The sequence below is a fragment of the Leptinotarsa decemlineata genome, unplaced genomic scaffold (assembly GCF_025532065.1).
Source record: "Leptinotarsa decemlineata unplaced genomic scaffold, Ldec_3_MD MMD2_P_RNA_scaffold_12, whole genome shotgun sequence".
Lineage (NCBI taxonomy): Eukaryota > Metazoa > Arthropoda > Insecta > Coleoptera > Chrysomelidae > Leptinotarsa > Leptinotarsa decemlineata.
The window spans coordinates 11779637-11797944 of record NW_027412526.1 but is presented as its reverse complement, the minus strand read 5'-3'; the positions used below and the strand labels follow the sequence as shown (position 1 = coordinate 11797944).

Sequence of the window (18308 nt, the reverse complement as noted above, 5' to 3'; positions counted from 1 at the left end):
GTTGTGTTCAGGTTCTAATGGCGCTGGAGGCTGAATGGATTCTACTATACTTTTTGAAATTTTCATTTTGTTAGATATGGAGTTGTAGATATAAGATTCAGCAACATTGCCGGATTTCCAACCCAATGGCGTTTTAAAGTTGAAAAATCTGCCCCTGCATTAACTAAAATAGTCGCAGATGACCTTCGGAAACAGTGGCCAGGAGATAATTCAGGTTTCTGTATTTGCAAAAATTTCGCTATTTCTTTCGCCATGGTGTCAAATTTATTTATCTTTACAGGCTGTTCCGTACATTTGCTACTTTTGTAATTAAAAAAAAACGTGTTTCATTTGTGCATGGTCGAAGCTTCACATATTTTTTGTAAATTTGGTAGAATTCTCCTGTGACTGTGAAATTTCTAGGAATCTTAGCTTAAGAATCGGGTAATTTTATTAAAAGGGCCGAATTAAGATCTTCCATGTCATCAATTTTTAATTTTCGAAGTTCATCACAACGACATGCCCCTGTAAGGCCAATAGCTAAAGCAGCCTGAAATCAAAACCAAACATTAATTTTTCGATAACAATTTAAAAAATTTCAATTCATATCTTTATCAGCAAATACTTTTCTTCAGGTGCACCTTTTAAAAATTGTTGATTTTCTTCAGAAGTTAATGTTTTTGACTGTTTTGGAGCAAATTTTTCAGAGTTGTGTTTTGAAAATGCACGTAGTTTTACGTATTTTGATATAACCCAGTTTTTAATAATCAAGGTACTCCTCAGCATCCAGTACTGAGACCATAATGTTGATGATTTCAATCTTCTTGACAACTCTTCAAAATAAACTAACAAGGTATTTTCGGAACAAGAATTTACCTTGACTTTCATTTTCCAGTCCATAAAGTTTCTGTAAGCGATTTCATATTTTTCTCTTGATGTGCTTGGTAACAGATTATTGCAAACATCTATTGCTTTCTGAATAATTTCTGGAGGTGTATTTTCCAACTCTAAATCTTCGTATTCCATTATATTCGATATTTAATAAATCTGAACTGTTTATACTATAACAATAAAACTATTTTCGTTGGGTAAGTTGACAGCAATAATTATGGAGTGCTTCGGTTTTTTTGTTAAGGAAACGCCGACAATGGGCTACTTGGATATTGCACGCGAATCGTCGGCGTAGCGTTGTCAACATGGAGAACGTGTCATATCAATCTGACACGTAACAATTCATGACTGACTTGGGTTATCGTGATAACAGTAAGAAATTATTTCTCACGGTAATGGCGGATATTTCTCACTGCGTGAGAAATCTTTCGTTTTGAACGTATGAAAGTGATGAGAGAAGTGGTACATTGTGTAGCATCCGTAGAAAAAGGTAGTTTGATTCACTGGACAAAATGAAATGAAATATTGAAACACCGTGATTACTTATATCTAAGCATCTATTCAAATCAATCATTAGATCTGTTGAAATGGTTCAGATGAAATTTCTACTAAAAACTATTTTTCAGAAGAATTTTTTTATGTTTATTGATCGTCCACATGGAATTGAAAAAACGCAAACATTTCATTGTATTCATTTTTCTTTGATAATATAAAAACAAATTCTTTTTTTTATCATAATCACTAACGCCATTTTTTTGTCAGGGGTGAATCACTGGTTATGCTCATCACCTACTTGCTTTATTGTATCGTCCTCCACTTCAATACCCCTTTGGAACGATGGGCTCAGACTTGGCCAGTACCCTTCAAAAGTCCCGTACCCACAGAACAGTCGGGATTGGTTAGCTACAAAACACTGGAGAGCGACGGGAAGATACAGAACTACGGAATGGATACCTGGTCACCTGAAAAACCACAAGAGAGCTTAGATCAAGGTATAGTATAGTTTGAAAAAAGTGTTAGCTACAATAAACTCTAGAGGGTTCAGACCCATTCACTTTAGACTCACCCACATATTTTTTATATATCAGACTCATTTCACTGTCGCTTTTTTTGCCTACGAACTAATCCGCGTTTTAGTTGAAACTTTTCATATTCTCCTCAACGTTGCTTATATTGAACATGTTCGTTTCTCATGTGTACACCAATTATTTTCAATAACATGATATGTACTATGTACATCGATTATGTTCAATAACAATCTCATGTTGAATACGTCTTAACGGATATGTTGTTAATGTGGGTAGTTGTCTCGAGGTGTAGTTTCAAAACACTGGCTCCTTGCTGTTGATTTATTTTTTCAGAAAACATTTCATGGTTTCACGATAGACAAAGGTTATCTAGTTTTTTCGTAACCTCAGTTTTATCCTCAAATCGCTAATCAAAAGTATATCATACGTCATGAATATTACCGAGACACGCCCCCTTTTTTTCTTAAACATAACTCTCAATACGATGTTCAAATAGATGGCTTTATAATATACCACCAAAATGAAGAAAATGCATAATACATATCTATGATTTTCATTTTCATGTTCTCCAGTAAAAATTGTGAGGTTGGAGTACCCGCATCCTCTCCTATCTTCAATCATAACAAAGGTAGCCTCCTATGTCTTTTACACTTCTGAAAATGCTTGAATATGTTTCTTGGTATCGAGACGAATCCATTGATGCCGAAATTATCGAAATCAGACGACCGGAAGTGAAAAGCAGCCGGCGACCCCTTAGACCATGTGAATATTGAAGTTACGAAAACCTTTATATTATATGATACAAATATTACCGAACTGCATGAAACATTATTTTCCATTAAAAATAAAAACTTCACAGGCTCAGATGAAATCTCTATAAAAATCCTAGAAAATATTCCGATAAGAATACTCGATATATCAGTTGGTCTAATAAATAATTCATTTAGAGAAGGAATCTTTCCAATTTTTTTAAAAAAGTCGATTGTGTTAGCACTACCAAAGGGAGATTGCCAGTTTGGTTTCCAAAAGCAAAAAAACATTTCCAATGCCATATTTTCATTTCTTTACAATGTTTATTCCAATATAAATGACAAAGAAACAGTGGCTGCGGTCTTCTGTGATATAGCCAAAGCATTTTATTTTGTGAATCATGAAATTCTTTTGCGGAAACTCAGTAGATATGGTATAACTTGAATAAGGCTTAAGTTGTTTGAGTCATACTTAGCAGATCGCACCCAGATGGTCAGAACTACTTCATACTCAAATAAAGGTGAAAATTACTTGTGGCGTCCCACTAGGTTCGGTACTGGGCCCACTTTTATTCTTAATTTACATTAATGACCTATCGTCTAACATCCAAGGAAAATTTACTTAATTTGCTGATGATACTACAATTTTATGGCATGCTCCTAACAACCATACGTTGTATGAAGTTATTGAGAATGACATCATGAAAGTGAAAGAATGGTTTGACTCAAATCTTTTGAGTTTGAATTCATCAAAAACAAAAGTAGTGTCCTATCGTTGCCAGATTCCAGCCGTACATCTAAATAATATTCAAATTGACAACGTACCAACTTCTAAATTCCTTGTCTTGTTCTTCGACAATACTTTAAAAGTCAACAAACATGTAGATACTTTGAAATCGAAGCTCTCCTCTGGATGTTATGCAATACGAGTAACTGCATTTGAGCTTGGGTCTGCAGAAGCTAGAATGGTTTATTATGGTATTTGCTTTTGAGGTGTGTGTTCTACCACATGCCTTCAATCAGTATTACTAATACAAAAACGTGCAATACGATGCATATGCAAAGCCTTTTTTTGCCTCTAACAGAATCCTAACTGTGGTCTCCTTATTTATATATGAGACAACCTGTCTTCTCTTCAAAAGTAGGGTATTGTTTAACAACTTGGACGAGCCAATTTTACAACGGTCTCAAAATGTTCAATCACCTTCCTCAAGCTATAAGAACCATAGGTAAATGACCTTAGAGCTCTCAATAAAGAGTTGAGAAACTTGCTTTCTGTGATACCTTATTATAGCTTATCAGAAATCTATTATGATAATTTTAATTGAGAAGACTAACTGTAATATCTACGGTGTTTTATTGATTTGATTCAATTTAGTTTGAATTGATTTATTTAATTTTATTGACCATGTTCTTATATCCTGAATTGTATTAGGTTATTATTATTTACATGTCTCTTTTCAGTTCATGTTATCACTTACTTTTAGTGATTTCACTTTTGTGATACTATTGTGATTTAATGTATATGTTATTTATATTTCGCACAAGGCGTTGTCAATAACAATTTATTCTTCAGACAATAAAGTATATTTGAATTGAATTGAAAAAAAAACCGGAAATGACCATTTTATTGTAGATTTGAAGACTCCTCCCTATGGGCAATCAGAATTCACAAAAAGTTTTCTTCCATCTCAATATTCATGAACCGGAAGTGTTTATTTTTCGATGAATCGTAAAGATCTGAAACTTAGGTAATTCATATATTAGTCACCATCATCGTTACGTTACGTTAGTAGCCATGTTTTTCCCTTTAACGCTGCACACAACATGTATACTGCGATAGCAGCCATGTTTTTTTCTTTAACGCTGTGCACACCCTGTATACTACGTTGGCAGCCATGTTTTTTTATTCAACGCTGGCAGCCATGTTTTTTTCCTAGCGCTACACACCCTGTATACCGCCATGGCAACTTTTCTTCAACGCTGGAAACACACCCTGTACACCTCCATAGCAGCCATGTTTTTTTCCTTAAAGCAGACAGCCATTTTTTTTTCTTTGAAGCTACACACCCTGTACAACATTTGATTGATGTGTTTTGAAATGAAACCCTGTTCACCCAATATTATTGTTCTCATAAGCACACTCGAATAGTTATCTCTCACACAGCGGTAACGCCACCGCTAATTGAGTCTTATACATGAACAAACACTGATAAGCACTGATACAGTTCCACAAAAAATCGAATAATTCAGGGGATAGTAATGGTCATTTCTATTCCGAGGGTATTGAGTAGACATTGAGTAGACGCTCTGAAGCTAGCTTACAAACCCAAACGTTGCATACAAACTCTCATGTCATACTATTTCGTTATTGAATTCATGATGTGCTTCCAAGGAAACTATCTTTTCGCTTTCATTCTTTATGTAGCAAGACAAAAAGAGACAATGCACAAAAGAGTAAGAGAGAAATACTCCTATTTGATATTTCAATTCGAGCAATTAAAGAGAACAAACATTTTATTGCAGGCATGAAAAACTTCGGCATGGAGTGGTCTCCAGAAAAACATCAGCAGGAAGGTAAATATTGTATTATATTTTGTATCGTTTGTGAAGTTATTTATTGATTGCATTCTAAATTAATTCAACAATGAATTTTACGAATGAATGCTGAAATTTCATGAATTTTAACAAGATAAATAGGCACTTTTATTCTCGAAGCGTTCACAATTATACTTGTATGAGCTCTAAATTAGTATTTACATTCCCGAAAGCTCATTGAAAACTCATTCTACGTAATTGGAAATTTGTACTAATTATCGATTGTCCAGCTCAATGTACAGCGTCTATGAAAAAACTTCTTGCCTCTTCCAGGTTTTCTTTCACTTTTACGATTGGTTTATGTAACCATTCATAACATGCATGATGACAGTATCTAAAAATCACTATATTTTGTATTTATCATATAAAATGGGATTTGTTTTAATACTGCATCATTATTGATTATTATTTATGTTTCATAAAATAAAACTACAAAATACAGTAGTTCGCCATGATGAGTTAATAGTATGACAATCACTCTTGTAACACTCACCTTCAGTTAGGAGATACTTTCCAATTGCATAGAACGGTAATGTAATAAATAAAGTTCAAAAAACTAAAAACACGCCTTTGAAGAACATCGAACTAAAAAGCTCAAAATATTTTTTAAATAAGCTTAAAACAATAACGAACTAAAAATACTTATTATTATTGTGAAGAGAGCGACGGGCTCGTGATATACAAAAAATATGACACAAAGTACCTTTATCACAATAGTACTAGTATTTTACACGCTTTATATTAGCATTACCTGTATGTATGTATGTATGCTTTTTTGTATGTTTGCTTGTAACTCTCAAACTTGAGATCTGTATTGACAGAATTATCGGCATTATTGCTTGATCTATTCGCGGGAAGAGGGCGCTGTACGTAATCTACTTGATATTTTTTTATCTATTCGCGGGCAGATGGTGCTGTACGTAACCTCGGTGATAAGTTGTTCAAAAGCAAATCAAAATGATAAATATAGTTTGGAAAACTAAAAAACACGCTTATAAAGAACATCGAACTAAAAAGCTAAACATAATTTTTGTTTTGAATAAGCTTAAAACAATAACGACCAAAAAATACTGGTATTATTGTGACAAAAGCGTGGGTGCTTTGTGGAATATTTTTTGTATATACAGCGCCCAGGCTTTTTTAACAATATTACTAGTACAAAAATTATTTTCAACTTTTCAGTTCGATGTTTTTTAAAAGCGTGTTTTTTAGTTTTTCTAACTATATTCATTAATTCGATGTTCTTTAAAAGCGTCTTTTTTACTTTTTCAAACTATATTTATGTTTCACTTTTTAGTTTCGTATGCTATAAAAGTGTGTTTTTTATTTTAGTCTTTTTAAACTATATTTATTTTATCTTAACTTTGGGATCATTCAGATCAAGCAATAATGTCGATAATTCTGTCAAATGCAGATCCCGAGCTTGAGAGTTACAAACAAACAAACAAACATACATACATACATACAGGTGAAGCTAATAAAAGCGTGTTAATTAAAAATAGAATCATTTGATATGGGAAACTGATTTCGCCAAATGGCATTTATGAGATCATCGGTAATTTCTAACGAACCCATTTTTTTTAAATAAATCGGATTAACATAACGAATTTCAATTCGAAATCAAAAGTCCCAAATTGAAAATCAGATCCCTTTCTTTTTGTTTGAAGATGGTTGACAATGTTTTGTGGTGCATTTTATTAGTTCGGATTTCCGTTGTCTAATATGATATAAATTGATTTGAAATCCCTGAAAGAGTCAATACAAATTAATAAGATTTGAAAAAAATAACAAGTATATTGAGCAAATGAACTGAAATCACAATGGAATAAAATACAAGCAACAATCAAAAATTGAACTATTAACAAGAAAGGAAAATTAAAAATTAAAATATTCCAAGCCAAGTTACTTCACGACGTTTCGATTGTTAATATCCACAATCGTCTTCGGGTGATAACTGGACTTATTCCTCCGAGATCTGACTTTTATAGGTCATTCGAGTGCTTTCACCTCTCCCCTCGTCCCTCTCCCCGCTTCATCGCTTTTAGCGGGAGCTGACCTTTTGGCGGGAGTTAGTTGTGTTTCGCTTGATTATAGGTTTCCATATGTTGCGTATATCTACGCTACATTTTAAACAGACATACATGTACTAGGGGCAATCGAAGTCACAAGGATCAACTGATCAGTTTCGACGTGAAAAGCCTCTACACCAACGTTCCTGTCGAAGAAGCACTTCAAATCATTCAGGAAGCTATCCGAAGATGGTTACCTGAAAGATAGAACAAACTTATCGATACAAGTAATCATGAAATTACTAGAATGCTGTGTACGAAACTGCTATTTCTAACTGAAGGACGAATTTTTTATGCAAGATGAAGATGAAGTTGAAAGTCGGGCCATTGAAAAAGCCCACAATAAGCGCCGAGTCTGGTTGAGATACGTTGACACCTTCGTAATATGGAACCATGGGAATACAGAACTAGACACCTTCCTGAAGCACATCAACGTAAGTTCTTCATTACTTCCACGATGGATAAGGAAGTCTACAACGAATTGCCATTCTTAGACGAATTGGTTGAGAGGACCGACACTAAATGGGAAACATCTGTATACTGAAAACCCACTCACACGGGCAGTATCTGAACCAGGAATCCAACCACCATTAATCGACTAAGAGAGGAATCTTCAAGAGTCTAGTAGGCCGTGCGTTAGGGCTCTGTAATACAAACGAAGGTCTCGACAAGGAACTAGGCATCGTCAAAAATGACCATCAACGGAATGATTACTCCAAAGTGATGGTGAAACAGCCGGCACGTTCAATACTTGTACTTCCCCACATCAGAGGATTTTCGAAAAGGATAAGAAGAATTGGGCCCAAGTATAACATCAGAACCTGCTCCAGACCTGGGAGAGCAGAGAATCATACATCAGTGAAACTAAGAGGCTATTGAAAGTTCTCATTGCTGAGCACGAGAAATACACACACAGCAGAGCATGTTTGGACTCATCAACATAACATCAAGTGCTCTCAAGATGAAATCATTCACAAAGAGGAACACTGGTTTAGGAGAAAATTCATATGTAGTCCAACAACGCATTTAGCCAAGCTAGCGTAGAGATACGCAACATATGGAAACCTATAATCAAGCGGAACACGTCCAACTTCCGTCAAACGGTCAGTTCCCACTAAAACCAACGAAGCGAAGAGAGGGAAGAAGGTATAGGTGAAAACACTCGAATGACCTATAAATAGTCGAATTTTGGAGGAATAAATCCAGTCATCACCTGAAGACGATTGTGAATACAAACAATTTTCTTCATCGAAAGACTTCGTCTTTCGAATTAGACTTGGATTGAGTTTCAGAAATCGATGGTATAGTGAATCTTTGCTAATCTGGGTAAATGAACCAGGTTTATCGTTGAACCCACCTATTAGTACAACTGTAAATCTTATTTGTGCATAGCTCAAAACTTGAAGTCTGTTGATGCACATCACTCATAAATTTTAGAATTCATGATAATTATCCCACCAAATAGTTAAATTAAGAGTACTACTAACTCATAATATTTGTTGTTAACGAACATAGATGTGACGTCATGAGCAGACGCCGTGACAACTGTAACCGTCTTGGCGCGAATTTTAAGCTTTGAATTAAAATAGTAATTTGTTCACCAAACTTCTACAGTTTTGAAAAATATTTGTTTTCATGTTTGCAAAACATGAATTAGATAAGTTTATTGAAATATTAATTCTATCATAACGATTTCATGCAGAGTTCACTTGAAAATAATGTAATTTTATAATTCATGTTATTAATCATTAATGATGAAATGTTTGTATTGTGTCATTTGATAGTTTGATAGCTGAATAAACTCACTATCATTATATCATTTTCCAAAATTCTAATATATTTCAATCTGGATTATAAGTGTGTGGAAGTGTGAAGCTAGAGTGCTGCTAGATTGATAGAATTCAAGGATTCATGAGAAAAGTGCAAGAATCATTAAAGTTTCAAAAATTAGAATCACCTATAAAAAATATTGATGTTGACACCGATTTCAGTTTCTTTCAGAAAGTTCAACTGATCTGGTACATTGATCGTTATCAAATTCTGTAAAACGTCTAGCACTTCTATCTTTCTTCTGAAACGTGTCAATGAAAACATTGAAACATTCCAAATGTTTTCTCAGTTAGAAGTTAAAAATGTAATAGTAAAATGTTTTCGTCTCATTGAAATTCGTGGAAACATTTTACATTCCTGAGTATTAAGCAATCAAGGCTAATGCTAATACGCTACTTGTAGATTTTGGAAACCGGCTTAGTGGACCAGCATTGAACCAGACCACTGCAGATCCGACTCCTGTTGCTCCTCCTGCTCCTACAGGACCGATCAAACAGGATTACTACAAACCCAAAGAGTACGATCCCGCAGCACAGATCAATCCTCTCATCAAACCAGGTATTTGTATGTTAATAAGTTTATTTTAGGTATAAATGAAGCGAATGAAATTCACCATATTTCTGACTTTATGAATCAATTTAACTATAGGATAATATTACTGAAATAGGATATTATTCAACAAAGTACTAATGAATATTACTGGAGTTTTTTCCCCAACACCAAACCGTTATTTTAACACAGGTGTTAAAATAACGGTTTGGTTTCGGGAAAAAACTCCAGTAATATTCATAACTACACCAAAGGTTCCAAACAGTGCATCAAAAGTACTAATATAAAAGATAACAATATAGCTTCAAAACAAGCAGTGTTTCCAACACCAGATGATGACAGTACTACCAACTGTCGAAAGCGCTCGCAGATAATTAATAGAATATATAAAGCTTCAAATCTTTTTTGTAGAATTTAATATTGAAATACTCAAAATGAAGGAAAATTAGTTGCATTAGTTGTATATCTATCTATATATATATATATATATATATATATATATATATATATATATATATATATATATATATATATATATATATATATATATATGAAATCTGAAGCTTTCACGGATAGGAATATGCTGAACTGGTTTTTCCGGGTATATGATCCGTGTATGTGATATTATCTCTAATTTCACCGACGTTTCGACAAAATCTCATTTGTCATTATCAAGGTGTGCTGTTACGTGTTCAGAAGTTTTGTTGACCTTGCTCAACTCACTTCTTACTATAATGGTAAAATGGTATTCGTTACGTGTTCAGAGGTAGAGTAGTCCATAAACCCTCTACTACCTACTATTTAAATGTTGTTGAGTTTTACCTGAGTTCTTCTTCTTAGTTGACCTCATCTCCCCGTTAAGGTATCGAATATGAAATCTGAAGCTTTCACGGATAGGAATATGCTGAACTGGTTTTTCCGGGTATATGATCCGTGTATGTGATATTATCTCTAATTTCACCGACGTTTCGACAAAATCTCATTTGTCATTATCAAGGTGTGCTGTTACGTGTTCAGAAGTTTTGTTGACCTTGCTCAACTCACTTCTTACTATAATGGTAAAATGGTATTCGTTACGTGTTCAGAGGTAGAGTAGTCCATAAACCCTCTACTACCTACTATTTAAATGTTGTTGAGTTTTACCTGAGTTCTTCTTCTTAGTTGACCTCATCTCCCCGTTAAGGTATCGAATATGAAATCTGAAGCTTTCACGGATAGGAATATGCTGAACTGGTTTTTCCGGGTATATGATCCGTGTATGTGATATTATCTCTAATTTCACCGACGTTTCGACAAAATCTCATTTGTCATTATCAAGGTGTGCTGTTACGTGTTCAGAAGTTTTGTTGACCTTGCTCAACTCACTTCTTACTATAATGGTAAAATGGTATTCGTTACGTGTTCAGAGGTAGAGTAGTCCATAAACCCTCTACTACCTACTATTTAAATGTTGTTGAGTTTTACCTGAGTTCTTCTTCTTAGTTGACCTCATCTCCCCGTTAAGGTATCGAATATGAAATCTGAAGCTTTCACGGATAGGAATATGCTGAACTGGTTTTTCCGGGTATATGATCCGTGTATGTGATATTATCTCTAATTTCACCGACGTTTCGACAAAATCTCATTTGTCATTATCAAGGTGTGCTGTTACGTGTTCAGAAGTTTTGTTGACCTTGCTCAACTCACTTCTTACTATAATGGTAAAATGGTATTCTACCTCTGAACACGTAACGAATACCATTTTACCATTATAGTAAGAAGTGAGTTGAGCAAGGTCAACAAAACTTCTGAACACGTAACAGCACACCTTGATAATGACAAATGAGATTTTGTCGAAACGTCGGTGAAATTAGAGATAATATCACATACACGGATCATATACCCGGAAAAACCAGTTCAGCATATATATATATATATATATATATATATATATATATATATATATATATATATATATATATATATATATATATATATATATATATATTTGTGACTAAAAGTAAACCTGAAATTGTACCCTGTTAAATATAAATAGACCAACTTTGCGTCCTCATCTCTTGAGAACATGAACTTGGTAAAACGCGCATTGAGAAAAGTGTTTGGCAGCAGTACTCTTTTTGAAATTACAGTATTATATATAGTCAGGTCTATTTTTTCTCATTTAGTCATTCAGTTTGAGCACATTTATCCAATTTTTCAAAAACATAGCTGATTTCTAAAAATTTCCTGGATGTAGTCCGTATATACTCAAGTTTTGGTGAAAGATTTCACAGAAACAAAACAATTGTCACGGTACAAAACATCAATCATAATATCCTCAAGAATTCTGACACCAATCCGTTTTCGGTAGAGTCCACAATATACTTGTAGATTGACAGAAATAAGAAGAAGAAGAAGAATATATTTATTGAAATAGGTAACCCTAATATACATTATATAAAACATATCACTAACATTATGGAAAATGAAAATAATTATAAAAAACTTTGAATGTAGATATAATAACAAAATTGAAAATAAAAAAATAAAAATTTCTAGTTTGAAAAATAACGACATATGCTAATAAAAATACATTGCTATTCAAGTGCACCTCCAATATAATGATGAATAGAAGAAAACATTAAACAACATACATGAAATGTAGACATAGTTCAAAATTGAAAATAAAAAATTAAAAACTTCTAGTTTAAAAAATACCGACATATGCTATTAAAAATACATTCCAATATGGATCCAGCTCCAATACAATGATAAATAGGAGAAAACAACAAACAAATACTATATTTAATAATATCATCTTACCAAGTATTATTCTATCTAGCATTATGGATGAATTTCAATAAATGTTTTTTAAAAATGCTCAATGATGGGCTAGATTTAACTACATTTGGTAATTTATTGTATACATCAAACCCTTTTGAAAATAAAGAATTCATGGCAGTTCTCCTATTTACTCTGCATAAATGCAAATATGATTATTATGATAAATAGAAGATTTTTCTTTCTGAAAAATACTTTGATTTTTACGCAGTAACTTATCGGGGTAAACTAAAAAGTTTGCCCTTCTACACTTGTATAAAGTTCTCCATTACAATTTTTTATATTTTTTAGATTGTAGAAGGTAACAAATACCAAAAAAAGGTCGATAAAAAACTGATTTTCCTCCACAAAAAAATGACTTTCGTTGAAACTTTAATATGATTTCTCGTGGCATATTTGTGCACTTCTAAATTTAGACTGATAAATTTAGAAAAATATGAAGGTTATCACCTTCAGTTATTCAGAATTTCATATATAAATGTCATAGTTAAGTAATACAACCGTAAAGAAACTGGTAGTCACCGCAAAGTTTGTGACATGATTCCGATTTCAGTGAATCTATTCACCTTTAGAACAATTCGCATACCTCGATTTTGAAGTTTTTGTAATTGAGATGTTTGATTTAGATTAATAGAAGCACAGTAATTAAAATGTGGTTGGATAATTGCATTATATACAGTAATTTCAGACTGAGTGGATAAATTACCTGAAATTTTTGTAAAGAAATATAGTTTTTTAGATATTTTTTTACATATATAATCGAGATAATTGCCTAAAAGTAATAAATTATCTAACTGGAATCCAAGATATTTGATACATGACACAATTTCAATGTTTTCATTATCGATTTGTAGATTTACTTCATTTAAATGAAGTATGTTCAATTTATATTTCGTTGTCATAATCATTCCTTTAGATTTCATTTTATTCAGTTTCAATTTATTTGCCATGTGAGGTACTCATTTACATCCTTTTAAGCTTTATCTGAGCTTGTATCGTAGCATGCCAATAGTGTATCATCTGCAAATAAATTTACAAAATCAACATTTATAAACAAGTTCATGTCATTCAAGTGCAAGATAAAAAGCAGAGGTCCTAACACGCTACCCTGCGGCACACCTATATGTAGATTCAATTCCTGTGAGATATTATCTTGAACTCTGACTTTCTATGGGATAAATAGTCAGACAACCATTGGTAAACATCACCATCAATGTCATAACCTCTTAATTTTATCAGAAGAATATTACGGTCAATTGTTTGAAAAGCCACCTTCAGATCAAGGAAAAAAAGTACCTGTGCCAGGGATTGAACCCAGAACCAGCGACCCTCAAGTCCCACATTCTAATAACTACTCCAAAATGAACATAAAAAATACAGAACCGGTTACAGCCCACTCACTCATACTTTTCCCTTAATTTGATACCAATTTGGCCACATTTCTGACCTGACCTCGAATTCTGAGTCATCGACTCCAACAATTTGAACAGTCCCTTGCGAGGTGATTTGTATTTAGAATTCAGATCTAATTGAAAAACATGAGAAACAGGGCTTAATCGATAACAGAAGCGTGATCAACACGTCAAAATATTTGGTGGGTATCATAGTTGCTGTTCTGTAACAGACCACTTTTTGAATGGCTCCGTCACACACAAATGTTCAATTCATAACGAAATATCTTATGTAGTGACAGTGCTATTGCGGAAAATTCTTCTTATTTGTATTTGCGAAACATTTTCAGAGGGAGCAGGACTCTACACTAGAGCAACATGGATGCTCGTATATCCAATCCATTGGCTTTCTAGGAAAACGATGCCAGATTGCAGAAGTGAGAAGTACCGGAATTGGTATCCTTTCACGTTTTTTGTGTCTATGGTATGGATATCGTTCTATTCTTATTTCATGGTTTGGATGATCACTATCATAGGTAAGAGCCAGCGGTAATCAATACCTTCAATGATAGAAATTCATTAAATTCTTTGGTAAATTGAATTCGAGAATAAATTAATCACCACAGTCACCGTATATAAGTTAACAGAAGTAAATTCACTCCCGGTCGGTCTCTTTGATGTTTCGGGTCGAGATTTTATTTTTTCTTGGCATGTAGCGGAGCAGGAGGGTGTAGACTGAGAGCTGTTGTGCACCTCTGCACGAGGTTCGATAAAAAAATATATGACCATGATCTGACTTCATCATTACTACGAGGAGCTCCCAATAAATGTCTAATATGATTGTGAACTGTTTACGAATTTATAAAAAACAAGACAAGGTGGTGAAATATACGTATATATTATATAGTAAGATTATACAATTTAGCTCAAAAAGTTATGCTAATCTATTCTAAAGGTTTTTCAGAATGATGAGTTCTTGATTTTTTTTTACATTTGTTTTCAAATTTCTGCTGGCAAATTTCAAAGTATAATCAATTCTTACCCTTGTGAAAAGAGAGATAAATAATCGAAAGGAAAATTATCAAAAGGGTGAGAAATGTTGACTTTTGGAAACATTGTTTTGAGCAAATCTACAAAGGATTTTCTTAGCGAGAGGCCTATTATAGTTTGCAAGAATTTTATGACGATACTTTCTTATCATATTTTATACACATTTCTGTCTATACAATTTTTTTTAACTATTTTTGTGTCTGTATATGTATGTATGTTTATATATATATATATATATATATATATATATATATATATGTATATATATATATATATATATATATATATATATATATATATATATATATATATATATCCATATAGATATATTATTTTATTTATATTTGTTTATAGTGCATTTATATTGTATATAATCCAATGTTTTTCAAAAAATGTGACTTTCAAAATTTATATTTCTATATTTATGGTAGGACTCTAGATATTTTTATCAATCTACTAGCTTATATTCTGATTTCATGCACTTGACTATGTTTTTTCTCTCTCAAAATGTTCACCAAAGCTTTGTGAATAATAACTTTTCTTTGGACAATAAAGCATATTTATTATCATTATTATTACTCTCAAAGGTTTATAGGAATTTTTTGGAACTTCCACAAGAATCTTCATTCTATTTATGTCTGCATCTGTAATACTAGATAGAATATCATCAGTATCTTCTAGACAGTTAGTTTCTCCTGCCTGTGTGAAATACTGAAGAGGAAATGTGTTTTTGAAAGCTCTGGTAATTTGAATAGGAGTTGGGTTTCTAGCATTTCCACAAGTATTTCTCTGTTGACCAAAATAATTTTCCACACAGTCCTGATTTATATTCGTCAATATGTAGGAGTCTCCTTCACTATGTAGGTTTTCTCAAAGTTGCAGAAATGCCGAAATTGTTATCTGCCATCCTTCAATGAATCTCATTTGTCCAGTCATGTTTTTTCCTTTTTTTTTGATATTACAGTTAATTTGCTGAAAAATATTTTCATTCCTTTCAGAAAATCAATTTGTTTTGATATTTCGCAAAAAGGTTTTTTGAAATGTCTGACAGCGTCAAATCGTTTTGAATTCAAAACATCAAACACTTTATCTATTTTTTTAATGAATGTAGCCGTTCCTATTGCTGCTGATGGTATCTGATTGAAACTGGCATATGTATTCATCGCTGTAGCTACTGAATGACTGAAAACTTGACTGGCTAATTTAACCTTCATCCTTTGAAAGTTAGTTGGAAATAAATGAGAATCAGTAAGTTTGGGTGCTAGTCTATATTGCTTTTCCTTATCCAAGTTGTAAAGTTATTCAATATGACTTTTGTTCGTTGTATATTCATCAAATTTCAAAAAGTCATCAAAAAAATGGTTTCTGCTACATTTCAGCAAATGAGGAGTATCAAAAAAGTAAAATATTTTTTCTCATCAACAAAGAAATATGGCTGCTCTACAGTCACTTCGAGATATTTTCTGGTAAATTTGTAAAAACTAGAACCTACATCTGAAATGATACCCCTAACTCTCAATCCAATTTTTGATAATTGCCTAACAGCTTCAATCACAATACTTTTTATATCCAGTATTGATGTGGATGAATTGGCAAAAAAGTATGCAACAGGCTGTTTCCAGTTCGAATGTATGCCTTTTGCCATGACTCTCAAGGCATATTCTGCTATAGAAGCCGTTTTCTTGTTAATTTATTCTTCAAAACCAGCTATTCTATCCTTTCCTATATTGTAGAATAAGTGTGACTTGATGCTCATTTCATCGAAACAAATATTGCAATCCTTATCTTGATTACTGAAGTTATTGATTTTTAACCACTCCACTAGATATTGTCTATAACAATTTATTTTATGATTTTCATTATATGTTCATTACTTCAATCTTACATAATGAATAGTAGAAAAACATACCTTTTTTCGTCAATTGGAAATCGAAAAAAAATGAATGCCAACATCACCCTGCAAATTACACTAACCCACAGCTCGACACTTGTTCATTTTGAAACTAGATACGAATTTTTCACAAATACAAAACCACCACTTACAACTGTAATGATATTCCATGCCTCAATTTGGCTCGCTTGGTAAACGCCTCAGATTCAGTCGGTTGCGCTGTAGTTCAGCCGCGCATAAAATTCGAGGTGGGGAATCTTGTCCCAAATATGGCGGAGAGTGAACTTACTTGTGTTTACTTCTATACGGTGCCACAGTATTCATTTTATTTTCCGCAAACTAGTTTCTAGTGTTTTTATTTTCGAAATATTATGAAAATTTGTAGTTTTGTAAATACTTTTCTGACCGCTCATTACTATCGAACATGAGTGAAAAATAAAATATTAGTTTGTTTCAAAACATTTGTTCATTTTTGAGTCTACTTCAAACTGTAATATCTCAATGAATACGTATCTATTCAATTCAATCGAAATGAGAGTCATTTGAATCAGTGCACTCTTGTCAACGTAACACGAGTCGATTAATACCATCGGCGTAATAATTGTGTGCTAGGAATTCGACGAAGTTGACTAAGGCCGTTTTTGCCTGTTCCTGGCACTGGTTTTACCAGTGAAAAAGTTATCGAAGTGATTGAAAAGATAGTAATCGGTTGGCGAAGGGTGTGGAGAGTATGGTGAGTGAGGCAGAAATTCGACACTCAATTTGTTTAATTTGCGTACGGTGATTTCTGAAACGTGCGAACGGGTGTTGTCGAGGAACATGATCGGATCTCTTCTGTTGATCAGAGCTGGCTCGGTTGCAGAAAGTTATGGCCAATAACACCACTGACCGCTGACCACCATTCAGTAACCATAGTCGTTTTTGGTAGGCTTTTGCCTTTGTGGAGTGCCTAGGCAAAGAGGGGTAGACTTCGAAAAGTGATACTTTCTGTCGATCGTCCAAATGATGGTGCACCCACTTTTCGAACTTTTTGACCTCTCCAATACGTTTTGAACCATCAACGCATGGAAGCTGACGCCCAGTTCTTCCACCATTTCACGCTCCGTTTGTGATAGGTCAGTCTCCACCAGGGTCATCAAATCCTCGTCCTGGAAGATGAGTTCCAAAGTGGTCAACCACCACTCATCTTCGAGGCTTAAATCTCCAGAACGTAATAAAAGCACTCTACGACATATATAGTAATAAGCTGAAAAGAGAAAAAAAAATTAAACTCTCGAAAAAATGAACAGTATCAAAATAAAGAGTACAAAATTCTTCATTGATCTTCATACAACTCGAAACTGAAGGATAAATATTTATTGAGATACAGAGCTACAAAAACACATGACATTAAAACGGACAAAACTTTTGAAGCAACCTAATATAACGTCACACGTTCCTCTCCCCCCACTCTCGTTTGACCT

The 18308-nt window shown here is 33.4% G+C and overlaps 1 protein-coding gene across 1 annotated transcript in view; it reads left to right on the top strand.

Annotated features, from left to right (window-relative positions):
• Window positions 1–18308, top strand: part of LOC111514395 (probable sodium/potassium/calcium exchanger CG1090) — a 220963-nt gene that overhangs the window by 165266 nt on the left and 37389 nt on the right. The window contains exons 6-9 of the mRNA XM_074174225.1: window positions 1633–1862; window positions 5174–5224; window positions 9547–9702; window positions 14255–14440. Coding sequence (XP_074030326.1) covers window positions 1633–1862; window positions 5174–5224; window positions 9547–9702; window positions 14255–14440 — 623 coding nt within the window. The remainder of the gene's footprint in view (window positions 1–1632; window positions 1863–5173; window positions 5225–9546; window positions 9703–14254; window positions 14441–18308) is intronic.